The 25150-nt window shown below is 28.9% G+C and overlaps 1 protein-coding gene across 2 annotated transcripts in view; it reads left to right on the top strand.

Annotated features, from left to right (window-relative positions):
- Positions 1 to 25150, top strand: part of Dhc64C (dynein heavy chain, cytoplasmic) — a 152304-nt gene that overhangs the window by 121917 nt on the left and 5237 nt on the right. The window contains exons 62-75 of one of the 2 annotated variants that reach the window (XM_067271466.1): positions 3433 to 3628; positions 13099 to 13216; positions 15788 to 16003; positions 16135 to 16273; positions 17307 to 17407; positions 17663 to 17847; positions 17920 to 17989; positions 18057 to 18203; positions 19373 to 19462; positions 19531 to 19591; positions 22584 to 22671; positions 22755 to 22920; positions 23178 to 23312; positions 23388 to 23482. In XM_067271466.1, the coding sequence (XP_067127567.1) occupies positions 3433 to 3628; positions 13099 to 13216; positions 15788 to 16003; positions 16135 to 16273; positions 17307 to 17407; positions 17663 to 17847; positions 17920 to 17989; positions 18057 to 18203; positions 19373 to 19462; positions 19531 to 19591; positions 22584 to 22671; positions 22755 to 22920; positions 23178 to 23312; positions 23388 to 23482 (1807 nt within the window). Of the gene's footprint in view, positions 1 to 3432; positions 3629 to 4150; positions 4347 to 13098; positions 13217 to 15787; positions 16004 to 16134; positions 16274 to 17306; positions 17408 to 17662; positions 17848 to 17919; positions 17990 to 18056; positions 18204 to 19372; positions 19463 to 19530; positions 19592 to 22583; positions 22672 to 22754; positions 22921 to 23177; positions 23313 to 23387; positions 23483 to 25150 lie in introns of both variants that reach the window. The other variant, XM_067271467.1, reaches the window with a different exon arrangement.

The raw sequence follows: 25150 nt of genomic DNA, 5'->3' as shown, positions 1-25150 counted from the left end.
CTATTTTTATATTTAGAACAAAAAATCAAGATATAAAGTACCATTAAAAACTGAACAGAAGCAAATTTGCCATTATTACAAATTAAACACTGATCAAAATAAAGATTTTTTGTTTTCATTATTTAATGTACACTTATATTTCCATTATAATGCATTATTATAATATAAATTCTTTATACAGTGTCAGTCCTTTGACAAAAATATAAATAGAATAGGAAGAATGGTAGGATTTTTTATGATTTGAAACATGCATATCCACAAATGTTCTTCATACCATATACAAGCAATATTTGAATATGCAGAATATATTTACAACTTATTAATAACAATTTTCCTGACTATATTTAAAGTTTCTTGTGACAATTATATACAATATACATTGTGTGTGTGTATACATATACAAGGGTCATTTTTGAAATAATAACTGTTTGTGCATAACATCTGTACAGGTCATTGACTGGAGCCATTTCAAGGTTGAAAATATTCTTTAGACTGTTTACCATATTTCAAGAAATTTCTGAGCTTTGTATACTGTGGGGCAGAATTTCTTAGCTATTTATAGAGAAGTATGTCAACCATCACTCAGTGATGCATTTTTTAAAATTATGCATATCCATTTTGAGATTCTGATGTATTCTCATGTGACAAAATTTTACTTTACAGAATCTTATACATTTATTCTTTCCCTGAAATATGTTACATTGCTTTATTGGGAAAAATAATCTTTTTGCAGAAATTTATTATATCTGTCCACTTTATCAGGCATAGTCATTGCATATTCCTTCAGGTTAACCTATTACCTTGTATAATTATTTGTAACTTACATGGTCAAAGGCACAAGTGTCCTAAGATTTGATGTATTGTATTATTGATTGTAACAACCTTAACTGAGATTAGTGTGTTGCTTTTTGAACTTGCATATGATGACATTGCAAGTGTAAAGCATTTACGATAACCATTGGAATTTCCTCAGAAACACAAGGATACTTGCTATTTTTTTAATTGTCATGCATTCAGATGGTTTTCAGTAATATGTATTTTCAAATTTGGTTTCAATAATCCATTTCACACACAGTGTCCTTCTGTGAATTCATAGCAGTTGGCTTGTTGATTTTGTAATTTACAAATAATATAAAATAGACATGTATTTCAATGCATTTTTTTCTAAATTCTTTCATCAAAGTTGTATAATGAGTGGAAGCATTGTCTTTGTGAAAATAGAACTATGAAGCATTCTATAACTGTTTATGCTGTAAAGTCGGCAAAAGCTTTTGCATAAGGTCTGCATTGTAAGAACATAACTACTACTATTACTCAGGTAGTTTTTATTGGAAAAGTTGATTTGAGGCAAGATGTGTTAGACTTCATGGAACTGCCACATCCAGGAGTATATGCTTTTTGTGTCCATCACATCATTACATATCTCTGTCACCTGTTATTGAATCTCTCTCTCTTAACACAAATACAAACAAATAAACACATAAACATAAATGCAGATAATGGATTATAACATGTTAATCTTGGTTTGACGATGTCACAAACAGGTCATAATAAAATTATTGGTTAAAGTATACCTAGGGAACCCCAATGGCCGCGCTTCCGGTAATCTCGACGGCAGGTGATGTTAGAAATTCGGTGTAGGTGGCGCAATTTTTAAATAATGCTATCGTATGCAAATTTATTGTTTTTCGTGACGGCTCGACTGCTGTGTGTGGTTTTTTTTGACCAGTTAAACATTTTTGAAGAAAAAGTGCTACTTTCTGCTATTTTTTAATAGTAAATAGGTAAGTTTCTATTCCGTCTACTTTTCGTGGTGCAATGTGTAGCAAATTTAATAATTTTATCATATTTGTGTTTGTTGTCAGAAATTTTTTTTTTTTGGGAGGGGGCGAGAAAATGGATGCTGCAGTCATTAATTCTGAAAATTTTTGGATTAATTGTACCTCTGGTCGATTCTTTCGATTAATGTACTCTGGTTTCGATGATTTGACAATAGATAAGAAAATACCTAGTGATGTGAAATTTGCAATTTTCTTGAATTTGCAACATGTAGAAGATGTATGCGACAAATGTGGGAAATGTCGTAAATTTCGTGGATCCGAAAACAGGAGCAAACACTCAGAAAATTGAAAGATTGTGGAGGTTTTTAAAAAACAGGAAACATCTTCCAGTACATTATACAGAGGAATTGTCAGAATCCTATCTGTATTCTTTTATGTATAAGAAATCTCACAAATTGCAATTGAAATCTGCAGGTGAACATTTTCAAATTTTTATAAAACATTTGAGCTTTATTTATCCCGGGTCTGGAATCGAGCCGAAACAGAAAGAACCGGAGTCCGTTCCAGCTGCTCCACAAAGCGACGAGTGTAAGAAGGTAAAAAAAAGTAAGGCCCATTCGTGTGGCAAAACTAAAAAACGTGTAAAAATATCAAGTAAAAAGAGAAACACTAGTGATAGAGCTTGCAAAACAAAGAAAAGTGAGAAAAAATGGAAAGAAAATGTATGACAGAGCGTCAAACACGTGAGTAAAAGTTTGTTTTATTTCATAGCTAGCTGAACTTGCAAAATAGTAAAAAATAAATGTTTTAAGATTAATTTAATAATTATTTTTTCAATAAATTCTAAATACTAACTAATATGCATAAGTTTTTGAACATAGTATGCGTGCGTAGTACAGTAAACAAAATGGCGACCGGAAGTGCGGCCATTGGGGTTCCCTAGGTAAACTTTAACCAAATTATTACTAGTGTACAGCTAGTACAGTGCTACCATTTGTGTTGTGGTCTGACATTAACTGGTTTAACTTGTATAGTTGTTTCTCTTATCTATCTTGGACTGATTACGAAAAAGAGAGAGAACTTAGAACTTGATGCATTGTGTTTGATAAAAAAATAATTTGAAATATGCAGTATATTTTTATTTTGTTTATCTTGTAAAAATATATTCACTAATAGATATATATTTAACAAATTTTATAACTATAAATAGGTAAAAACATTTTATAGCTAATATAATTGATTTTAATGTAGAAAATTTTTTGAAATTCTATTAATTTTAAGTTTTAAATTAAAATCAGTAGAAAAACTGTACTATGTATATTAATATTGTATTATACATCAGTTCAGTTGAATAAAATAAATCCAAGTTCTTTAAAAATTTTTACAATAATTTAATGATGTTGTGTATGTGTTTATTGCATGAACGTTTCAAAAATTATTTTGAATGTTAATAAATTTATTTTATTAATAGTTATTATTATTAGTATTGCACTTTTTATATTTATTTTTAGTTATTTTCATTTTTCCCCAAATTCAATAAATACCTGCTTCAGTATAATGATCGCTTTTATTCCAGTTTTATTTGCAATTTTTATTATTTTAAGTGTTGTAATTTTATTTTGGTGATTTGTGGCTTTTGTGTTGTGCTTAGCTGTTAAATCTATCAAGAAGCAACATTTAGTAGAAGTTCGTTCCATGGCCAATCCACCACCACCTGTTAAACTTGCACTTGAATCCATCTGTTTGCTATTGGGTGAATCTACATCAGATTGGAAGGCAATTCGTTCAGTCATAATTCGGGAAAACTTTATTAACATCATTGTCAACTTCCACACTGATGATATTACGTAAGGCTACTGACATAATTTTTTTTCTCTTTTCAGGTGATATCTGTGTAGATGTTTGCTTGTGGAAAGATTAATTTTGAACACAATCTTCAATAAACACACATCTGCAAAGATATCATATAATAATCATATGATGATATGAGCTAGTACACTAAATTTTTAATATTGGAATATCTAAGTAATATTAGATAATAGATTTGTTTTTTAATTCTTAAAAATTCTATAGAAGAAATGTGTATAAATATATTTCTATGTACAAATATTATTTATAAACTATGCAAACTGAAAAGAAAATAATTTAAGCCTTTAAAAAGCTACATATCATTATATTGAATAATAGTATATTTAGAGTAAGTTAGATGTTAAAAATTTTTTAAATATAACTATAATAAACTTTAAATTGTTATAAATTAGTCAATTTATTGATATATTTAGGAAATCAATTAATTGGTTCCCTAAATATGTTTGTTGTTAAAATGGTATTCTTAATTTCTTGACCGCTTAATTTCCTGAATTGTTCAGCGGTGAAGGGTATCAAGAGACAGCATTTAGTGGAGGTAAGATCCATGAGCAATCCACCTCCACCTGTGAAGATGGCACTGGAATCAATTTGTCTTTTGCTTGGAGAACCAGCTCCAGATTGGAGAGCTATACGTTCAGTCATCATTCGAGAAAACTTTATTCCTACCATTGTGAACTTCTCTTCTGAAACACTGGCGTAAGGCTTTTATGCGATATTGGAGTAATGAATGTCATGTTGTCATTTGCATGTGCTGTGTATCTATTCCAAAAAGAAAAAAAAAATACAATTTTATACAGTAGAACTCCTTTATAACGAGTTCCTAATTTTCATTTTAAAAACTACCCATACAATAATTATAATTTAAAATAATAACTAGATCTGTTGCAGAAAATAATTATTGAAAACTTAAAAATATTATTTTAATTTACAACTGATGATGATTAATATTAATTTTAAGTTGTAAATTATTTAGGCATGCATACAAAAAGATTATTTAATGGAATTATTGTAGTATGAAAAATTTATTTTCTAGTATTCCAAAAGTTTTTTGTTTGTATTAAGTTCTTACATTAGTTATTTTCCTGAATTCTTCCATTGTTTTCTTTTAAAAGCTTTTAATATTTTAAGATTGTAATTGTTAATCTTTAATAAGAAAACATGAAAATAATATTTTAGTTAATTTTTGTATATAAAGACAATGATAAACTTTCAATAAATAAATTTTTTTTAATATACAATCACTGTTTACATGAAATATCTATGGTTAACTGCAATTTTTCAAGTTTCATTAATTTGACTAATGTAAAGTATTAATTTGAAATTTGTAAATTTAGATAATACTGAAAAATTCATGTGTTTAGTTAGAATATGTATTCATTTATGTATTTTATTATAATGAATTTATTTAATTTAGGATTAGTTTAATTTATATTCAATTAAATATTTTTTAATTCTCTATTTTTTTTAAATCTACCTGAAGCAATTTTATTATTCAATCTGAAAAATATTGAATTTTTTTTTCACTTAATCAAGAATTAAAACATTTTTTAAATGTTATAATATATGCAATAAAGTATCCTGTTGGGCCACCTCTAGTTTGAATACTCTGTGATATGGACAGACATGGATGCATACAGGTGCCTTACCGTGTCCTTTGGTATCTTGGTCCACAGTTGCTGCAAGCTTCTTAGTCCAAACTTCTAGGCTGTCCAACTTGGAATTCCAGGTGATCACAAACATGTTCAATTGGTGACAAATCAGGACTGGGCAGGCCAGAGAAGTATGGCAATGTGGCAGAGGCAGTCCTGTGACACCCTTGCTATGTGTGGTTGAGCATTATCCTGTTAGAAAATGGCTCTTGGGAGCACTGCTATGAGAGGAGACACATGTGGCTGCAGTTTATCACTAACATATCACTAGGCTGTCATGGTCCCTTGAATTACTGCTAGAAGAGACCTGCTCTCGTATGTGATGTGCCATCACTACCAAGAGCAGGTCACCTCGAGATCATCAAACCAGCTGTGTGGGCAGCAGGGCTGCGGAGTCAGTAAAAAAACACTTGACTCTGACTCCTGATAATTTTAGTAGGGCTGACTCCTACTCCCAACAAAATTAAATACCAAGTCATTTTATGGGAGGCAGAGGCTTTCATAGGGGTATACCCTACTCTGAACTAAGAAAGGAGTCCCAAGCATTTACCCAAATACTTTTATAGTTAGTATTTTTAATATTTAACTTACATTAATATTTATTTGTATTAAAAAATTAATTTTTAACAAATATTTAATAAGAGGAAAAAGGGGGCGATAAAATTCTACATGTACATATAGCATTTGCACTTCAATTTCACCCTTCCAGAAGAGTTAGTCCAACTAAAAAGTGTGCGATCTAGCTACTTCAGCCCCTTCTTCAGAAAAGAAAAATATATACCAGGTGTATAAGCTTAAATCTGCTGTTTTTAGTCATAAAAACACACGTTTTTTTCATAGAAAGCGAAAACAAATTTATTCAAAGTACTTTCCCTCACTAGCGACACATTTTTTTCCATCTCTCAGGCCATGTGTGGATACCACGCCAAAAAAATTCCTTCTCTTTCGAGGCAAGCCATTTTCGGACGTCTTTGTAAGAATTGAAGAGTTGCTCAGCGAGCATGTGGCTTATTGACAAAAACAGGTGATAGTCAGAAGGGGCCAGGTCTGGTAAATAAGCGGGTTGGGGTAGCACCTCCCAGTTGAGTGTCTCCAAGTAGTTTCGGACCAATGTTGATGCGTGCGATGGTGCGTTGTCATGGAGAAAAATCAGCTTGTCGTGTCTTTACTAATAATCCAACATTTTTTCATGCAGAGCATGGTGTAATTTGATCAGTTGTTGGTGGTAGCGGTGGGCGTTGACAGTTTGGTGAAACTGTCAATGCCCACCTGGTTCCATTCTGTAGTGGTTTCAACAGCTCATAGTAGATGATACCCTGCTGATCCTACCAAACATACAGCATCATCTTCCGTTTGAAGCGATTTGGTCTTGGGGAAGATGTTGATGGTTTGCCTGGATCAACACACGATTTCTTGCGTTTAGGATTCTCGAAATATATCCACTTTTCATCACCAGTTACAATCCGATGCAGAACCGACTTTCTTTTTTGTCTGGAGAGCAAAATTTTGCATGTGTTTTGGCATCGCTCCATCTACCTATCGTTCAATTCATGCAGCACCCATTTTCTGATCTTTTGAATCTTTCCCATGGCCTGTAGACGCATGGAAATGGCTGGTTGAGTAACATCCAATTGCTCGGCAAGCATTTTTTGCAATTTGTATTGTCCTCATCCAAAAGAGCCTGCAGTTGATGGTCCTCAACCTTCCTGGGCCGATTTTCATGCTTCTTGTTGCTCAGGTCAAAACTGCCGTCTTTGAACTGACAAAACCAATCTCTGCACGTGGTTTCTGATAAAGCACTGTCGCCATAGGCCTCCACAAGCATTTGATGTGTTTTGGCAGCCGATTTCTTCAAATTGAAGCAGAAAAGCTCTGCTTTTCTGCTTTTGTGCCAGAAAAAGAGCATGTCTAGTTTTGTGCCAGAAAAAGAGCATATGCTCTTTTTCTGGCACAAAACTAGACATGATTACCAAAGGAAAAATGTATGTTATTGTATGAAATTGCTGATGATGTGCACTGATTAATACTGACAGATGTCAAAATCATTTTAAAATAGTATGGCATCTCCATGGTAGCTTAATACATTCACTTACACCATCTATTAGCAAACAGCAGATTTAAGCTTATACACCTGGTATTCTGATCAATTAGTCTGGCTCATTCAGAAAAATAGAGTACTTATTTAGAGCAGGGATAATAAAGGAATGATTCAAAAATATTTAAGTTCAATTGGATCAAAATAATTTAATTACTAAACACAAATACTACAAAGAACACTACATATTTTATAAATTAAATTGATGCATTTTGTATTTAAAATAAATGAATTATAACAAAATATAAAATGATTTTTAAAAATTAATAAATATATAATAAATTTTCTTTCATTTAAATAAAAAAACAAGTAAATTTAAAATGCGGGAATCAGAGTCAACACATTTTTTCCGACTCTGACTCTGACATCAACTCCACAACCCTGGTGGACATTGTGCCTCTCCAAAGCTTAGGCAGGATTGAGGCATTCACTACAGGGCCTCCAGACACAAAGACTGTCATCATCAGTGCCCAAACTGAATCTGGATTCAGCACTGTAGATTCCATTCTGTTGTGGTCCAATCCCATCAGGAGTGACACTACTCTAAATGGGGTCAACAGTGGGTGGATGTCAATGGCAGCACATAAAATGGTTGCCATGATATCAAATGCTCCTCACCCAGGTGCCTCAAAAATGCATGGATAGACACAGGGGCACCACCTGTACCCAAATGGTGGACAATGATATAGTTGGCTGTGTGCATGCTTGTCAGAGTATCTGCAGTCCTCGCAGGCTAGTGGTCTGCTAAGGGCATCCTGAGCCTGGGTGACGTGTCAAGCTCTCTATCATCCACAGTTCCAACACCATCTCACAGTGTTGTCAGAACAACCTAGGTGGCAGGCTACAAGTACTTTCAACAAGTTTATAATCATCATCTTCAGGTGAAAAGAATTAATTTTAAAACTTGAACTTCTTCCAGATTCACCGTACGTTACCCCATCATCTGTGGCTGCCAAGTCTGCCATTGTTTCCAGCATAAGTAGAACACACCGATGCTCCTATACTCTCTACAAATTGGATGTGGTGTCATTATACCCATCTGTGCCTGTTTTGGAAGCCGTAATGCTTGCCAACACCTTGATCATCAGAAAAGGTTTTAACATACAACAGGTGCTAGACATACGTGACGCCCTAACTTTCATCACCGAGCACAACTATTTTCTTTTCAACAAGAACATCTACTTGCAAAAGCGAGGTGTTCCTATGGGCTCCCTGCTATCTGCAGTCTTAGCTGAGCTCATTATGAGAGAAATCAAGCGTAGAGTTTTCCACTCTCCTCTTGTCACCAGTTATCCGTCACTATATCTGCGCTATGTCGACGACATCTTAATAATATGGAAGAATACAGAGGAGGAATTTTTCAAATGTGTGCAGCAACTAGCAAGCATATACCCCACAATCAGTTTCACTTGGGAGAAAGAGCAGGATGAATCAATAACATTCTTGGATTTGTGCATAAAAAAGTCGGTTGAGGGGCCGCAATTTGCAGTTCATCACAAATCTAACGAGTTACCGTCTATTATCCCAGCAGATGCTTTCCAACCATCGAGATATATCAATGCTGTCATTGCTGCACTTGTTAGAAGGGCGCTATTGCTTCCATCAACGCAGATAGCAATAAAAAGTGAATTAGACATCATCAGAGTGGCGGTATCTCGTGCAGGATTCACGCGTGGCAAATATGAGCATGTACTTTGCAGGGTAAAGGAGTCCCTATTCCCATGTACCACGATGCGCAAAAAAGAAAAAAACATCCATGATCCAGATTCCATTGCCGTATCTCGGACCACCCTCTATACGCATCAGTTGTATCTTTCGGCGGTACAACTACAATCTACCTATAACCCCTCTACCAAACCTACGTAGGTGCATCTGTAATGATCGTGACAAGCTAACCACTTTAGAAAAATCAGGAGTCTACGCAATACACCTAGAAGAAAGGGGAGGTAGCACAAGATATATCGGAGCAACAACAAGAATGCTCGCCTCCCGTCTAGCAGAGCATCAGGATGATGTAGCCAAGGGAAAATATACTACAGAGCTCGCTAAAAAAGTTCTCGAGCAAGGCTACAACCCCCTGTGGTCCAGAGCGGAAATAATAAAATGTTGCAACAATCGAAGGCTTGTACTCATCTGGGAAGCGCTACTCACAACTACTACGGAAGCATGCAATGTCCCCACTCTAGATCTACCCGGAGAGTGGGTAGCATTGTATCAGCGCTTAAGCAACGAAACGCGCCTAATATCGTATCGCCATCGCGGTGTCAATTCCATGCATGCGCCGCCTGCACTGTAGATTTAAGAAGTCGAACATGCCAACATCTTTTTGCACGTTCGTAACGGAATTACCGGATGCCTGTTTTTGAATTCAAAAATTCTGTTCCTTAGACATTCTGCACGTTCGTTTTAAAATAATCTTTCACTGAAGATGACGATTATAAACTCGTCGAAAGTGCTAGTGGTAATAAAAAAAAAAGAAATAGTTTAATGCCGAAATCAGTGAAGTTTTTCTATCGGAACCTACAAGTACTTTCTATTTTTTCATTAAAAAGTTGAATTTTAAATTTTCTTAGTCTTAGTTTATTTTTTTCCAGTTGTAGAAATTATCAAATAAAATTTTTTTTTATTATACTGTAGTTTTGTTCAAATAACCTATAGTAGCATATAACCTGCACAAAAAAAAAAGTGCTAGAATAGAAATAAAATCTTTGCATTATCTGTAACTCTGAATACTTGTCAGTGTACAGCAGGGATGAACAGACTTGTTAAGATCAAGGGCCACATAGATCCACTGACTTACGGGAGGGCCATTAAAAAAACCTTGAAAGTTATCTACCACAGCTGTTACTGATGTTTTGCAGAAAACTTCCAAAAATCTCTATGGGGGAGATTGCTATCTTGCCAGATGTGTTGACTTTACCAAGTATACTTGAATAGATTACCGATTATTCAGTCATCCATAGCATTGTTGAAGGTGGGAACTGAAAAAAAGTCAAAAGAATAAAAATTTCTATTGGATATATAATTACTAAACTTTGTGAGTTCATAGAAGGTATTCAATAAGACATAAATAGCTTTTATTTGAATCAGTTGTGGGAATTTGAAGCTGTGTTATTAATTTTCAATTAAATTATCATGAAATACATTCAAGTGTGGACATTATTTCAGAGTTAAAAATAATGGTGGGGGAACTGCTAGCAAATAAATGGAGGGTTGCAGTCTGTGCATTCCTGGTGTACAGTTCAGAAGGTATCATCTTAAACATTTTTTTTTCCATTTTTTGTTAGCAGTTTATTGTAGATGTAAATACAGTATAAATATAACTAAATTGCAAAAAAAAAAAAAAGAAATTTAAGATGAAACTGCTTTCACCTCATTAAATGTTAAATACAGAATGGCTTCCAAATAACGAAATTTTGTTGTTTCATTTCTGTTCTACTTAGCAAATAACAATAACTATATGCTGAAATAAACTCAAAAAAATTAAATAGAAAAAAATTATACCATAAGTATTATTGACATTAAACCTGATGCTTCAAAAAGCTATTTGGTGCAAAACAAGTTTGGTGGGAATGAAAGTCAAAACTTGAATCATACATGAATTTGATGGTTCTGGAAAAAATCATGTTGACAGATGAATATAAAAGAATGTTTTACATTTTTTAAATGATATCCTTGATAAGTTTAAACAAAGAACAAGTTAAAATCAAAATATAACTACATCATTAGATACAGAAAACCATTAGTTAGTTTCACTTAAAATTATGTTAATTTATGTTATATAGACTTGTTTAAAATAACCAAACTCCAACAGTAATGTGGGATATTTAGCACCAAAGTTCTTATGCCTCCATTTTCAGGTTCTGCAGTCATTCAAATGCACACTGGAGTTGGGTATTTTAAGTAAGTTTATTGTTTCTCCAGTCAAATAGAGGTTATTTATGTTTTATAATTATTCTAAACTTATTCAGTTTTAAGTTTGTGTTTTGTATATACATTATTTGTTTATATTCTTTTGCAAGCAGAAAATTGCCTTATAATAAGTGAAAACATTATTGAAGAAAGAATAATTTTAGTTTTATAAATGTATGGGTTTAATCTTTTAGATATGAAGAACATAAATGCATAACTTCACTTTTTATGAAAACTTGAAACTACATGTCTTTCTTATTAGATTTAAGTGCACAGTAATATAGATACATTTTATATTTTTAATAATAATGTGTTTTTTCCTATTATCCATTCTAATAATTGTAATTAAATACTAAAAATTTATCAGATGATGATAATTGAAACAAAATATCTGATAAATTCTGTCTAGTCTAAAATTTGAGATAAATGTGTGTCTGTTACCGGCAAAACTCGATTTTACGCCAAACTAGTTTGGCGTAAGTGTGTCAGGCCAAACTAGTTTAGAATTATTATTCAAGTATATTAATGGTTAATTTAAGTTTATCAAAAAACACAAATAAGTTCATTTTTAATTTTAGTTTGATTTTAAAAGTTATTTTTATTGTTTCGTTTGAATTTTTAAAAATATTTTCGAAAGTTAATTACTTTTAAAAGTGCATGGCTTAATAAAAAAATACAAATTGGTAAGTACTGATTAGCTTATTTTTATTTTATAGTTTTGTACAAGTGTTGTGTCACTTCTAATCAATAACGTTTTTGGTTAATTTTACCCTAGGTATCGAAGATGGCGGCTCGTCTCCGATTTCAGCTATCAGAAGACAGGGAACAGTGTGGACGCACGTTCTAACACTAACCTAACCTAACCTATATCTAATAATTTGGTTGCTAATAATTATGGTATTTTATTAGAATAGGTTAGGTTAGGTTAGAACATGCGTCCCCACTGTTCCCTGTCTTCTGATTGCTGAAATCGGAGACGAGCCCCATCTTCGATATCTAGGGTAATACCAACCCCGTTTTTTTATAATTAAGTAGACTGTGAATAAATATTGTTCATCTAATTGATTGCCTTTTAATTTTATTTTAACTATTAATATATTTAATCATTAATATACTTGAATAATAATTCTAAACTAGTTTGGCGTAAAATCGGGTTTTGCTGGTAACATGTCTATTTAATCAAAACTGATGACTGCTATTATACTGTATCAAAGTTTATGTTTTCATTAAAAAGTGTGAAAATTTCAACACTATTTTATATACTTAAATTAGTTTTAAAAGCTAAGGAAATGCTCAATATTTACAAATTTCAAATTAACCTATAAATTATGTAAGAATTCCTTTCTTATATAATTGTTTCTGAATAATTTGTCTTTATATTCTTTGGAAACTAATAATAAAAGCTACTTATGAATGATTTTGCTTATTAAAATAAATCTTTCATTCAGTAGTGGACAAGTATTTCAATATATGTAAATCTCCAAAACAAAAATTTATAAATTTAATTTGTATTTTTTGACAAAAGGAAGAATTTAATTCAATTGAATTAAATCCTGAAGGTATTAAAATTATTTTTAAAAGAGAAAACATACAATATTTTATTCTTGTATATTAAAAATGAATAAAAAGTTTGCAGATGTTCGGAATTTGTTATAAAACGAGTTCCACTGTAAACTTTAGAATAGAAATACAATTGTTAAAATACTTCAAATGACTTGAAAATAATTTTTAATGTAAAGATTTTTTGTACATGTTTTTAAGATTTTCACTTTGAATTTTTTCTGTCAATTAGGGATGATATTAGAAATAAAATGAAGACAAGATACTTAAATAATCCTGAATATAATTTTGAAAAAGTAAATCGTGCCAGTTTGGCTTGTGGACCTATGGTAAAATGGGCTATTGCACAGGTAATATTCATTTTTAATTTATGTAAATAACATTTTCCAGAAATAAATTTTAAAGATAGTGTCAGAAAAAGCTATGTTAATACAATTGTTTTAAAGTTGTCTTGTTATGAATATTAACTGAAATTTATGGAACAAACATCTTAATTTTTATTATCAACCCAGATCATTATAAAACTGTGTGTATACACAATGCATTGATTTCATAGATGGTTTATTAAAAAGTTTTCTTAACCCTTTTGCAATCATTTGTCAATATATTGCCAAGTGAGTATTTAATGACAACAATCACTTGACGATTTATCGTCAATTTGAGAATTTTCGATTTTCATAAAACATTCCATTCATAGATGGCACTACACTACTGTACGTTATTCTGGACACTGTTTTTCACATATTTACTACTAGATGGCATTCTATTTTAAGTATTTATAATTTTTCAAGGCAGGACATTTTTTTGTGTCAAATAACTGCTTGAGTTTGTTTTGATCAAAATGCACAGAACAAAATGGCTGTTTGTGCAGGGTTACTTATGGAAATGAATTATATAATCAAAAAATTTTAGCTATAAATTTTTTTTTTAAATTAATAAAAAATTAATAATAATATTCAAACTGTCACTTTTTACATATTTTTTTTTGAGAGAATTTTTTATGCTAGCAAAATGAAACTTTACTACCATAAACAACAAAAGTAACATATATATGTAAATTTTTCCATATGTGTATGATAATAGCTGGATTTTTTGCTAATTATTAAATGATATAAATGAAATGATCTTGAGTTATTAATTTTGCAGTGACAGTTGTCAAATAATAAATAATGAAACATTCATTCCCTTTTAAACTCATGACCTTCAGGTATTTTAGTAACAAAATAGATAGTAAATATTATAATTTTGAATTATTATTGATCAGCAATTATGAAACTAGCACATTCTTGAATGTTGTGTGTCTAATGCATTGCATAAAATGTGATTGCCTATTCTCTCCCTACATTTATTTAAAAAAAAAAAATTAGATAGACAGATAATTGAAAATGAACCTGAACTGTGTTACTAAAGTTATTAAACTACAATCTTAAAATAGTGAAGCTTGTTCAAATGTGTAAGAAACAAAAAATATAAGCACAGATGCTTTTTATAAAGTGTTATTACTGACAAAACCAGTAGGAAACTGTATGTGGAACAAAAATTAATAAAGCAAAAAGTACTAGACTGTCCAAAAATTCATATCCAACAAAGGTCATAAAAAGTCATTTAAGTTAATAATGATGATGGTACTTAGCAGTATGTAACACCTCCTTTGCATTTATTATGCTGGCCAGTTGTCAAGACATTTGAGATGACCAAATTGCTCAATTTTGTGGCCAGAATTTTAGCCCATTCTTCAGCACAATACATTATCAACTGCCAAAGTGTTCATGGTTGTTATTGGTCCATTTTCCATTTCAATCAATGCCACTTGTTCTTGATAGGCAATAAGTATTTCCAGGCCATGGGAGTATATGTGAATGTATTTGTCAACCACCCAGGCTTTCATAATTATAGTTAAATAAATACTTCTTTATCATACTGAAATATGTTGACTGAATAATTTCCATTGCAAACACATGTTATTTTAAGATTTGGATATAATATTGGGCTATAATTGTACCATTGCAGAAGTCCAGGGTGCCAACACCATTGGCACTTAAGTAACCTCAAACCATTAAATGACTGACTTCTGCACCTTACACATCAGGTGGTGGTAAATTTTTTCATTCTTGACAATGTCACCATACTTAATGATGAAAAGTCACTCGACAAACAATAATACTTGCTTCTAACAATGTATGAATTCATATAAATGTGAGCAAGCCCTCTCTGAACACACTCTCTTCACAGACACATTAAGATAGAGCTTGCACATGGCCTCATAGAAACTGTAGTTTCAATGAGACGAAGTGTAGTTAGTGAATGTATCTGTGCATTGACACTGGAGACAGGCTTTTGGAACATTTCTCTTGCCCTTATTGGATTTTTAGTCATTATATGCCAGTTTGTCCAAGTAAGCCAACAAAGCATACTGCATTCACATATGCTAAGTATCCATCATCTGTCATATCCATCAGGTCTAATGGAGTCAAATATTTTTTGAAAAGGTGTTATGAATTGTGCTAATTTTGCATGAGTTATTGTTGCTGTTTTTGTTTCTTAAAAATCATAACACTGTTTCAAGTCTTCTTTAATCATTAGCATTAATAAATAAACTAGTATTTTATAAATGACATAAAAAGTTATAAATTATTTTATAATTTTTAAAAAATATTTCTTGTATGTTGATCATCCCAAAAAGATCAATTCTGCTAGGAATGCTTGTTTTATAACTTCTAAAATCTAAGACACTAACAGAATCTAACTTGTAAGATAATGAAATATATAACATCTTAAACTTTTTTCTTTTATAACCAAAGTGCCACTTTATATATGTATTTACAACAAATCTAATTTTATTTTACAGTTAATATACATAGTTTTACATTTAATTATATAATATAAGTATTTTATATATTAATACTATAATTTTACTATAGATAAATTATGCTGATATGTTAAAACAAGTGGAACCATTAAGGAATGAACTTAAGAGTTTAGAATCTGAAGCAGATGAAAATAAACAAAAGGCAGAAGAAATTGATGCCATTATTAATCAATTAGAGAAAAGTATTGCTGCATATAAAGAAGAATATGCAAATCTTGTTAGTCAAGCACAAGCTATCAAATCTGATCTTGCTGCTGTTCAAGCAAAGGTATAGTGATATATCAAATAATACATAAAATGTTAAAACTGATCTTATATTCATTAAATTAATATTTCTGGCTATTTAATGCATAAAATGTAAGGATTATATTTAAGAAATTTTTATCATTTTTATATCAGGTTGATCGAAGTATTGCTTTACTGAAAAGTTTGAGTTCTGAGCGTCAAAGATGGGAAGCTACCAGTGAAACATTTAAAAATCAAATGGCAACAATTGCTGGAGATGTACTCTTAGCATCAGCATTTTTAGCATATGCTGGTTGGTTTTAGAATTGTTGAAGTTTAAACTTAATAATTTTAATTTAAAATAATAATGAATTTGCCAAATATTTTTAAATGAAATTATATAGCATTTTCATTATTAAATATTTAAATTTTTTTAGTATTTGTTCAAATATCTAATTTTACTTTTAATATACAATCAATACATTAAATAAGTTATTTTAAGTATATTTATATGATTGTTTTCTATTTAATATTTTATGAAAGTTTTATTCATTCTAAATAAGTTTTATACTTGAACTTTTTTATGTTATTTAGTTAATGCATGATACACGTTTTTTTGTGTAAGGTATAAAGCAAACATAATTATTAAATTACATTAGATTAACAGAATCATCAGATTTATTAAAATAGCAAAAACATGTAGACAAAAAAAATTAACTAACTAACTACATTACTAACTTTAATCTAGTTGGATGAACCTATACTCACAATACAATACAATTTAAACAAAGTAAAATTCAATAAAAATTTTTAATATACATATATAGAAGAAAAAATAAATAGTAAAGGAGTAAATAAGTTAAGAAAATGCAAACTGTTTTTTTATTTCAATGGGTCAGCTCAACCTAAGATGAGATAATCTAAGATGCTATTAGAGTGGAAAGTGACAATATAAGCAATCTCTTTGAAATAAAATATTAAGAACATATGTATATAAATGAAAAAATAATAAGAACTTGTATTAACTACTAAAATTTAATAGAGTATCACTTATGCAATTTAGCCAACTAATTCTTTCATAAAGATTTCAAATGTATGTAACAACACATTGTATTTTAATAAAGAATATATGGAGAAATTCATTTATAAATGCTCTTTCACATGGGATGATTTTTTAGTATGACATATAAAAATTTGGGTGCTAATAGTTTTATACTTAAAATATTACTTTTTAAATTTATGTTTAATAAAAATATAATTAATATTTTTAAGTTATTCTTCAAAAATTAATATAATAGGTAACAAATTGTTTTTAAAAATATTTCATTATTTAAATTTCATTTTAGGTTATTATGATCAGCAATATAGACAAAATTTGTTTAATAATTGGTGTACCCATTTGCAACAAGCAAATATTCTGTTTAGAAGTGATTTAGCAAGGACTGAGGTAAGTTAATAAGTTGACTATATTAAAAAAGATTCAGGAAAAATTCATTTTTTAAAAATCTGTATTGAAATTTACATTTAGTTTTAATTTTTTAAATTTTTTTTTAAATTTAATTAAATGGTTTAGATTTATTTCAACTTATTCAAATACTAAAACTGTAATAAATTTTAATTCTTTTCGGTTTTATTTTTATAAAATAAATTCATAAATTGATTTTTATAAAATTATTTATGAATTAATGATATATCCTTTCAGTATTTATCTACTGCGGATGAACGTTTGAGATGGCAAGCTAATGCTCTTCCCTCTGATGATTTGTGTACTGAAAATGCCATAATGTTGAAGCGTTTCAATAGATATCCACTGATAATTGACCCATCAGGACAAGCTACTGAATATATCATGAATGAGCATAAAGAACGCAAGATAACAAAAACCAGGTGACAGTTTATATTTATTAATTTCATAATATAATTAAGAGTGAGAATTAAAAATTTTAATTTAATTTTCAGTTTTCTTGATGATTCTTTTCGAAAAAATCTTGAAAGTGCTCTTAGATTTGGCAACCCATTACTTGTACAGGTTTGTGCTTGAGATTAGAATTATTTAATTAAGTTTTTTGTTTGCTAATCAGATTTTTCAATAACAGGATGTTGAAAGTTACGATCCAATTTTAAATCCAGTGTTGAATCGAGAAGTTCGTAAAACAGGTGGTCGAGTATTAATTACTCTTGGAGATCAGGATATTGATCTTTCTCCTTCATTCTGTATATTTTTGTCCACAAGAGATCCAACAGTAAGAAAAATTATTTTAACAGCATTTTTAAGATTGTCTGTATTTTATTGTAGTGTGTGTATTTTAATTTGATAGTAAATAAAATAAGTTTTTGTTTATATTAGAAAATCAAACTATAAATGAATTGTTTAAATATTTAATAAAATCAAAATTTTGTTGTTTTATATCACTTAAAGAAAATTAAAATGAATTATAATATACATTATTAATCTAGCACTTCATTAAAGTAATCCATTTTAACTTTTTCAATTGTAAATTGAATTTTTTAAAATTATATATACAGTTGTATTGCATTCAATAAGTTTTAAAAGAATTTAACAAAGGAATTATAAAACTTAAGTTTCTAGAATTCTGAATATTTTTATTGATTTATAATACAATAGTGCACTTATTTAACTGAGACTGGCTTTATGAAAAATTAAACTTTTATATTTTAATAAAATATATGATTGCTTTTATAGATGCATCATTCTTGAATTGTTGTTTCAATTTAAATAAATGTAAAATTCCAGATATTTTTCCAAACTTGTAGCTTTCTTAACTTTTCAAGTTTACATATAATATTCATAGTCATGTAAGTTATGTAATAAAAATATATACAGTTTTTTAAAATAAACTATAAACTATAGGTTTTTGCTGAAGTCTGATCTACTTTATCAATAAAATGCACAATAACCTTAATAAAGCTAAAGAAAATAATTATACTTAAATGTTTAATGTTTAGTAGTATAACTGAGGAAATATGATCAAAATTTTTTCCCTTACAATATCATCAAAAATCAAAATTATTAAATATTATGTAGACTATAGATAAAAATTGAGCATTTTAATTATTTCATTGTGTCTAATACTTTGTTTTCTGTTTCTACTGAAAGCCATAGTTAATATTTTAAATTAAATCATACAATTTACAACTACAGAATAAATAAGTAAAAATAAAATTATATTTCTGATTTTATCATCAGAAATATAATTTACTTTTACTTACTTATTTAAAGTTTTGTTCCAGTTATATAAAATGTAATTTGACTTATTTTTATGTAAAAGTTCTAATCTAGCAATATACTATTTTTATCATATAGTTAATTTTACTAAAAATAATTAATAATACAGGTATAATTTATTTCACTGAGTTGGTTAAAACATTTGTATATTTTTGTGTTTTTTAGGTAGAATTTCCACCAGACATATGCTCTAGAGTAACTTTTGTTAATTTTACTGTAACAAGAAGCAGTTTACAGAGTCAATGTTTAAATCAGGTATTCAAATTAAAGGAGTAAGAATTTTTATTAAATTTTGATATTTACTAATTCAAATTGCATTTAAGGTTTTGAAAGCAGAAAGGCCTGATATAGATGAAAAACGATCTGATCTATTGAAATTACAAGGTAAATTTTTTGTTCACTGTAAAAAATGTGGATAAAGATAATATGGTTGGTTGATTTTGAATTTGAATTCTTACTATTTATTTTTAACATATCAGATAAATCACATATGAAAATGATCTTTGAAGAGAAACTTTTTATTTGAATACTATCATAATAAACTAAACCTCATTATCATATAACAATGTGTTATTTTTAACTATTGCATTTAAAACTTTCTGAGTAAATTTTTAAACATTAATTTTTGTAATAAGGCTTGTAATTAATTTTAATTTTGAAAAATCTTAAATATACATACATTTGTTAATTGTAATTGATATGAAAAACATTTTTATTAGTTTTTTCTTTTGAAAGTTATCAATTTCCTTTTTTATTTATTTTATGTGATATTTGTTAGCATGTTTTTGTATTATTAAAATATTTCATATTTAATTACAAAAAAATTCCTGCTTAACTATTAAAACTAGACATTTTTGTGTGTGATATTAGTTATAAACAAACATCACAAAACACAATAAATTTGTAATGCCAAACAACCACTGGATTACATCAGGCTGCTTTTCCACAATTATATTTAATTAATTACTAAATAATTTGTCACTACAGGGCGGTATTAGATGCCATCTCTTATTAAATTTAACAATTACAATTACTATATTTACTCGAATGTAAGATATAAGATGACCTTGCATATAGGACAAGGTGTGACTTAAAGATCAAAATAAAGAAAATTAGATTTATTAATAATTCTAATTATATTTCATTTAATCTCAAAAAAAAAAAATATATATATATATATATATATATCAACTGCACATAAATGCACTCATTTTCTGCAAAAATTACTAGCATTTTAAGCCTCAAGGAAAAATCTTGTAATATCAACATAATTTGTTCACGTAAAGCTGGACAATTGGAAACCATTTTTGACAATTCTTAACAGTTGAGTTCACTCTTTGTCAATTAAACTTACGAGTTTCTTCAAATTTTGATTTCCAAATAATCATCTGTTAATCATAGGAATGAATTAAAACTTATATCAGACTCTCATGTGATTTTGGAATTTAATTCAAAAGTTTTGCTTTACATATTGCTATTTATCTTTACTCCTGACAATACACAAGAACAACTCAAACGACCCAGATAAAATACTTTTGTTTTTAAACACCAAAAGGTGAGAATTCAGTAAAAAAGCACAAATACACAGTTTACAAAAATTATCGTAAAACGAAAAGAATCCTTTGCTCACGCGTATAGGACGACCTAGGTTTTTGAAGCAGTGAAAAATGAATAAAAACCTCATCTTATATGCAAGTAAATATGGTAAATTAATATTTATTAAATAATTTAGAGTATTCTGAAAGTAAAGAATCGGTCTAGAGTGGAACTCGAACCTTCAACTCCCATTTACAGTAAGACCTTATTTAATGCTGATTCAATATAACATGGTCTGCTCAAAGCCTTAAAAAGCTGAAAATTTACACTGATTTAAATTATCACAGCATTTCATTGATTCGTATATAATATGATTATTCCCAAACACGAACCAATCAGCAAAAGGTGGCAGTTTGTCATAGATAGTGCTGTACTTCTCCTAAATCTATATTTACTTGGTACAATTTTGGAAAAAGTATAACATGGATGCTATAGGCAATATCGATTTCACTTGGCAAGAATTAACTGATAAATGCATGAATGGAGTTTGGAGGAATTGAGGTATTCAAGGATTCTCAACGAGAAGAGCTTGTTGCTGACCAAATTGTCAACCTAATCGATACATCAGGACTAGGAAATGTAGGCGAGAAGGATATTGATGAGTTACTGCAGGTTTCTAGTGAGAGCCTTATCAACGATGACCAAAAACTGGCAGAAAAAGGAATTTATGTAGAACTGGAAAATAATAATTCTGAAAACATAGAACCTAAAGAACTTGCTACAGATTTCCTAAGTAAAAGTTTGGTAACTATAACTGAAATTATTGATCAAATTGTAGCAAATGATCCAGATTTTGAAAGGCATGCAAAAGCAAGACAAGACGTTTTGGATGCGATCATCTGCTACAGACATTTGCTTAATGAAAGAAAAAGAAAGCAACAAATGACACTAGACAATGTCATTGCAAAATAATCAAGAATTTCAGAAGAGCCAGGACCTTCGTTACAAAAATGAACTTTATATTTTTGTGTGTATATGTTTGTGTTATGTAACATATATTATTATGAAAATTAATATAAAAATAACTTAAAATTAAAGTAAAATCTGTTTATTTTTGGTTATGTGTTCCCTTTCCCTATTTACTGTGTTAAAATAATGGGGAATGTTTAATGTGGGGTTAAAATAATGGGGAATGTTTAATGTGGGGTTAAAATAATGTTTAATGCTGTTTCATTTAGAAATGCATCCTAAGCACTAAACAAAGTCTTACTGTACCATGTGGATACATTGCCAGTTACACTATTCAAGCCTCCAGTCTGATCGCCTCTTCCAAATATATTTAAATATGATATAACCATCTTTGGTTATGTAATTATTAAATTTAATCAAGCATTGTATGTAACCAAGGATAGTTATATCATATTTAAATATGTCTGGAGGATCGGATAGCATAATTAGCAATACATCTGCACAGTAAGCAGGAGTTGTGGATTCGAGTCTCATTCTGGGCCAATTCTTTTCTTCCAGAATATTCTAAATTATTTAATAAATATTAATTTAATAAGAGATGGTGCCTAACACCTCCCTCTAGTGACAAATTATTTACTAATTAATTAAATATAATCATGGAAAAGTAGCTTGATATAATCCAGTGGTTATTTGATATTAGTTACTGATTTTTGAATGTCCTGCCTTAATCATATTAGGAAACTGCAGGATTAATGTTTCAAAATATTTACTTACACACAGTTAATTTTGAACATCTGTTTGTTGTATTTTTGAAAATAATTCCAATATTTTTTAAAAGAAGGTTATGCAACAATTTTGTTTTTCATAATAGGTGAATTTCATGTTCGTCTAAGGCAACTAGAGAAGTCATTGTTACAAGCATTAAATGATGCTAAAGGACGTATCTTAGATGATGACAGGTAAGTTTTTTAGTTTTAATAAACAATGCTAACATATACAAATATTTAAATATTAACATTTACAAATATTAACAACAATATAGTGTTATTGGCACTTTGGAAAAACTTAAACATGAAGCATCTGAAATCTCACACAAAGTAGAGGAAACTGACAAAGTTATGGCTGAAGTAGAAACTGTATCTCAACAGTATTTACCATTATCTCAAGCTTGCAGCAGCATTTACTTTACTTTAGAAGGATTACATCAAGTATGTTTTTGATTATTTTAGATCTGTTTTATGTAACCTTTGTATTCTGTTAATTTTGTGTATTTAATAAACTTTTATTTGAGTTTACCTTTTGAATTTGACATATTTCATTAACAAATTGTCATTTTGTTTAAAATTTTCTCATAATTTATGTATCATGTAAATATTTTTTAATGGAATGAGTTTTCAATTTTAATTAATTAGTAATTTACTAATAAAACTTTTTGCACTTCATGAAAATTTTTTACTATTTTCAGGTTCATTTTCTCTACCAATATGCCTTGCAATTTTTCTTGGACATGTACAATGATGTCCTTACCAATAATACTCATTTAACAGGCATTACTGATTATAGTTCTCGACTTTCTATCATTACTTCTGATCTTTTCCAGGTAAAATTAAGTTAAATTTTTATATTCAAAAATATTATAAATACAGTTACATGGTTTACTATTATTCTTTTATAGACAGTGTATAATCGTGTAACAAGAGGTGTCCTTCACGAAGATCGCCTGATATTTGCTCTTTTATTATGTAAAATTTATCTCAGAGGGCTTTCAAGGTTTGTAGTTTAATGAATATTTAAATTTATCAATATTATTGATTAGACACAAACCAAAATCTTTTCATTTAGTACATTAGTTCAGCAATGGTAAAATCTTTCTTGTAATAGAATCCCTGAGGACAATTAGTTAATTGCATACATTACAACAAATTAAGGTTATTTTCTTTTTAAGATTTTTCACTTGAAAAGATTTATAATAATTGTGTGAGAATTTATTGATTTGTTTTTTATATTTAATGCTTTAGAATCATTTTATCTTTGAATGTATTGAAATATGAATATGCACACAATTTATAAATTGATTTAAATAAATTTAACTAGTTTAATTTATTATTATTTGTAAATTATTAAAGCATTTAGACTTTATATGTCATGTAATATATTTTTAAATAATCATCCTGTTTTCTAAACTGATCGAAAATAAAAATTATTTCAATTGGCAAAATTTCAAAAATTTGTTTAAACAGAAATATATAAAGTTTTTAGAAACTATTTGACAGATTATTTTATTTTTAATTTTCTAATTTTTAGTAATAAATAATTTTTGCTTATTTCAAACTGACTATCATAATTAATGTATTGAAAACAAATTCACTAGGTTTTAATAAAAATAAACATTTTAGTTATTGTATTAAAAACTAAATTTTGAGTATTTAAATTTTAAAATATCATATTAATTTAATGAAAATTCTAATAATTAAAAACAAATTTAGCATAATATATGAATAATTGAGAATTAATCTTTATTTAAATTTCAGAGCACACAATAATTGTAAAATCACATTAGGCTAGATGCATAAAAATAGTATTATGATTCACATAATTTGAAAAACTGTGTAGAAAATAGTATGATCAAATGATTCATTCAAGTATTAACTATATAGAACTATTACTGACATTTACTTATTGACCCCCAAAAGAATGATAAATGAAAAATACCACAGTTTACTATCTGGTCAGTATTTCTTCTTTCCATTCATAATTAATTATGGAATGCAATAATTTGTTCATACTGTATAAACTGCACAATGCAGTAGACAAAATAGGCCCTAAATAGGCAAAAACAGTGACTGAAGTCTATTCAGCATTCAAGGTTACCAGATTACTTACATAATAAATTGCCAAATTCTTTGAAAAAATCAACCAAACTGTTCAACTTAAAAATTTATAATTACAGTAGAGCATTGATTATTTGAACACCGATCAATAAAGTATAATTTTTTGTTTTTATATTTTTCAATGTATTTATTTTGTTTGTGCAAAATAAAGAAGTAATTTTTAATGATACAATAGCCATGATTATTATTATAAAAATTTTTATTAGGCTTAACATCGAAGAAAATTCAATGTGAAGTGACATGCAACTGAGAAAAATTTTAACATTATTAATATACTATATTATGTACGAAAAACTACATTATTAATCAGTTATCCAAAAAGTTGATTTTCTGAACAAGGTTCCCAATTGATTCGGATAATCGATGCTCTACTGTATTGTATGGTTTTCTTATTTTTAAAATTTAAGAGATGTTATTTGTGAAAATTACTTTTTCTGTAAAAAAAAAAAAAAATTCCAGTAGAGTAAAGGACTTACAATTGACTACAACATGGCAGTTTGCATCTTCTCAAATTCTATATTTATTTTATAAAATTTGTTATTCTATT

The sequence above is a fragment of the Centruroides vittatus genome, unplaced genomic scaffold (assembly GCF_030686945.1).
Source record: "Centruroides vittatus isolate TY-2023 unplaced genomic scaffold, ASM3068694v2 contig_4, whole genome shotgun sequence".
NCBI lineage: Eukaryota > Metazoa > Arthropoda > Arachnida > Scorpiones > Buthidae > Centruroides > Centruroides vittatus.
This window is presented reverse-complemented; position numbering and strand designations above follow the sequence as displayed.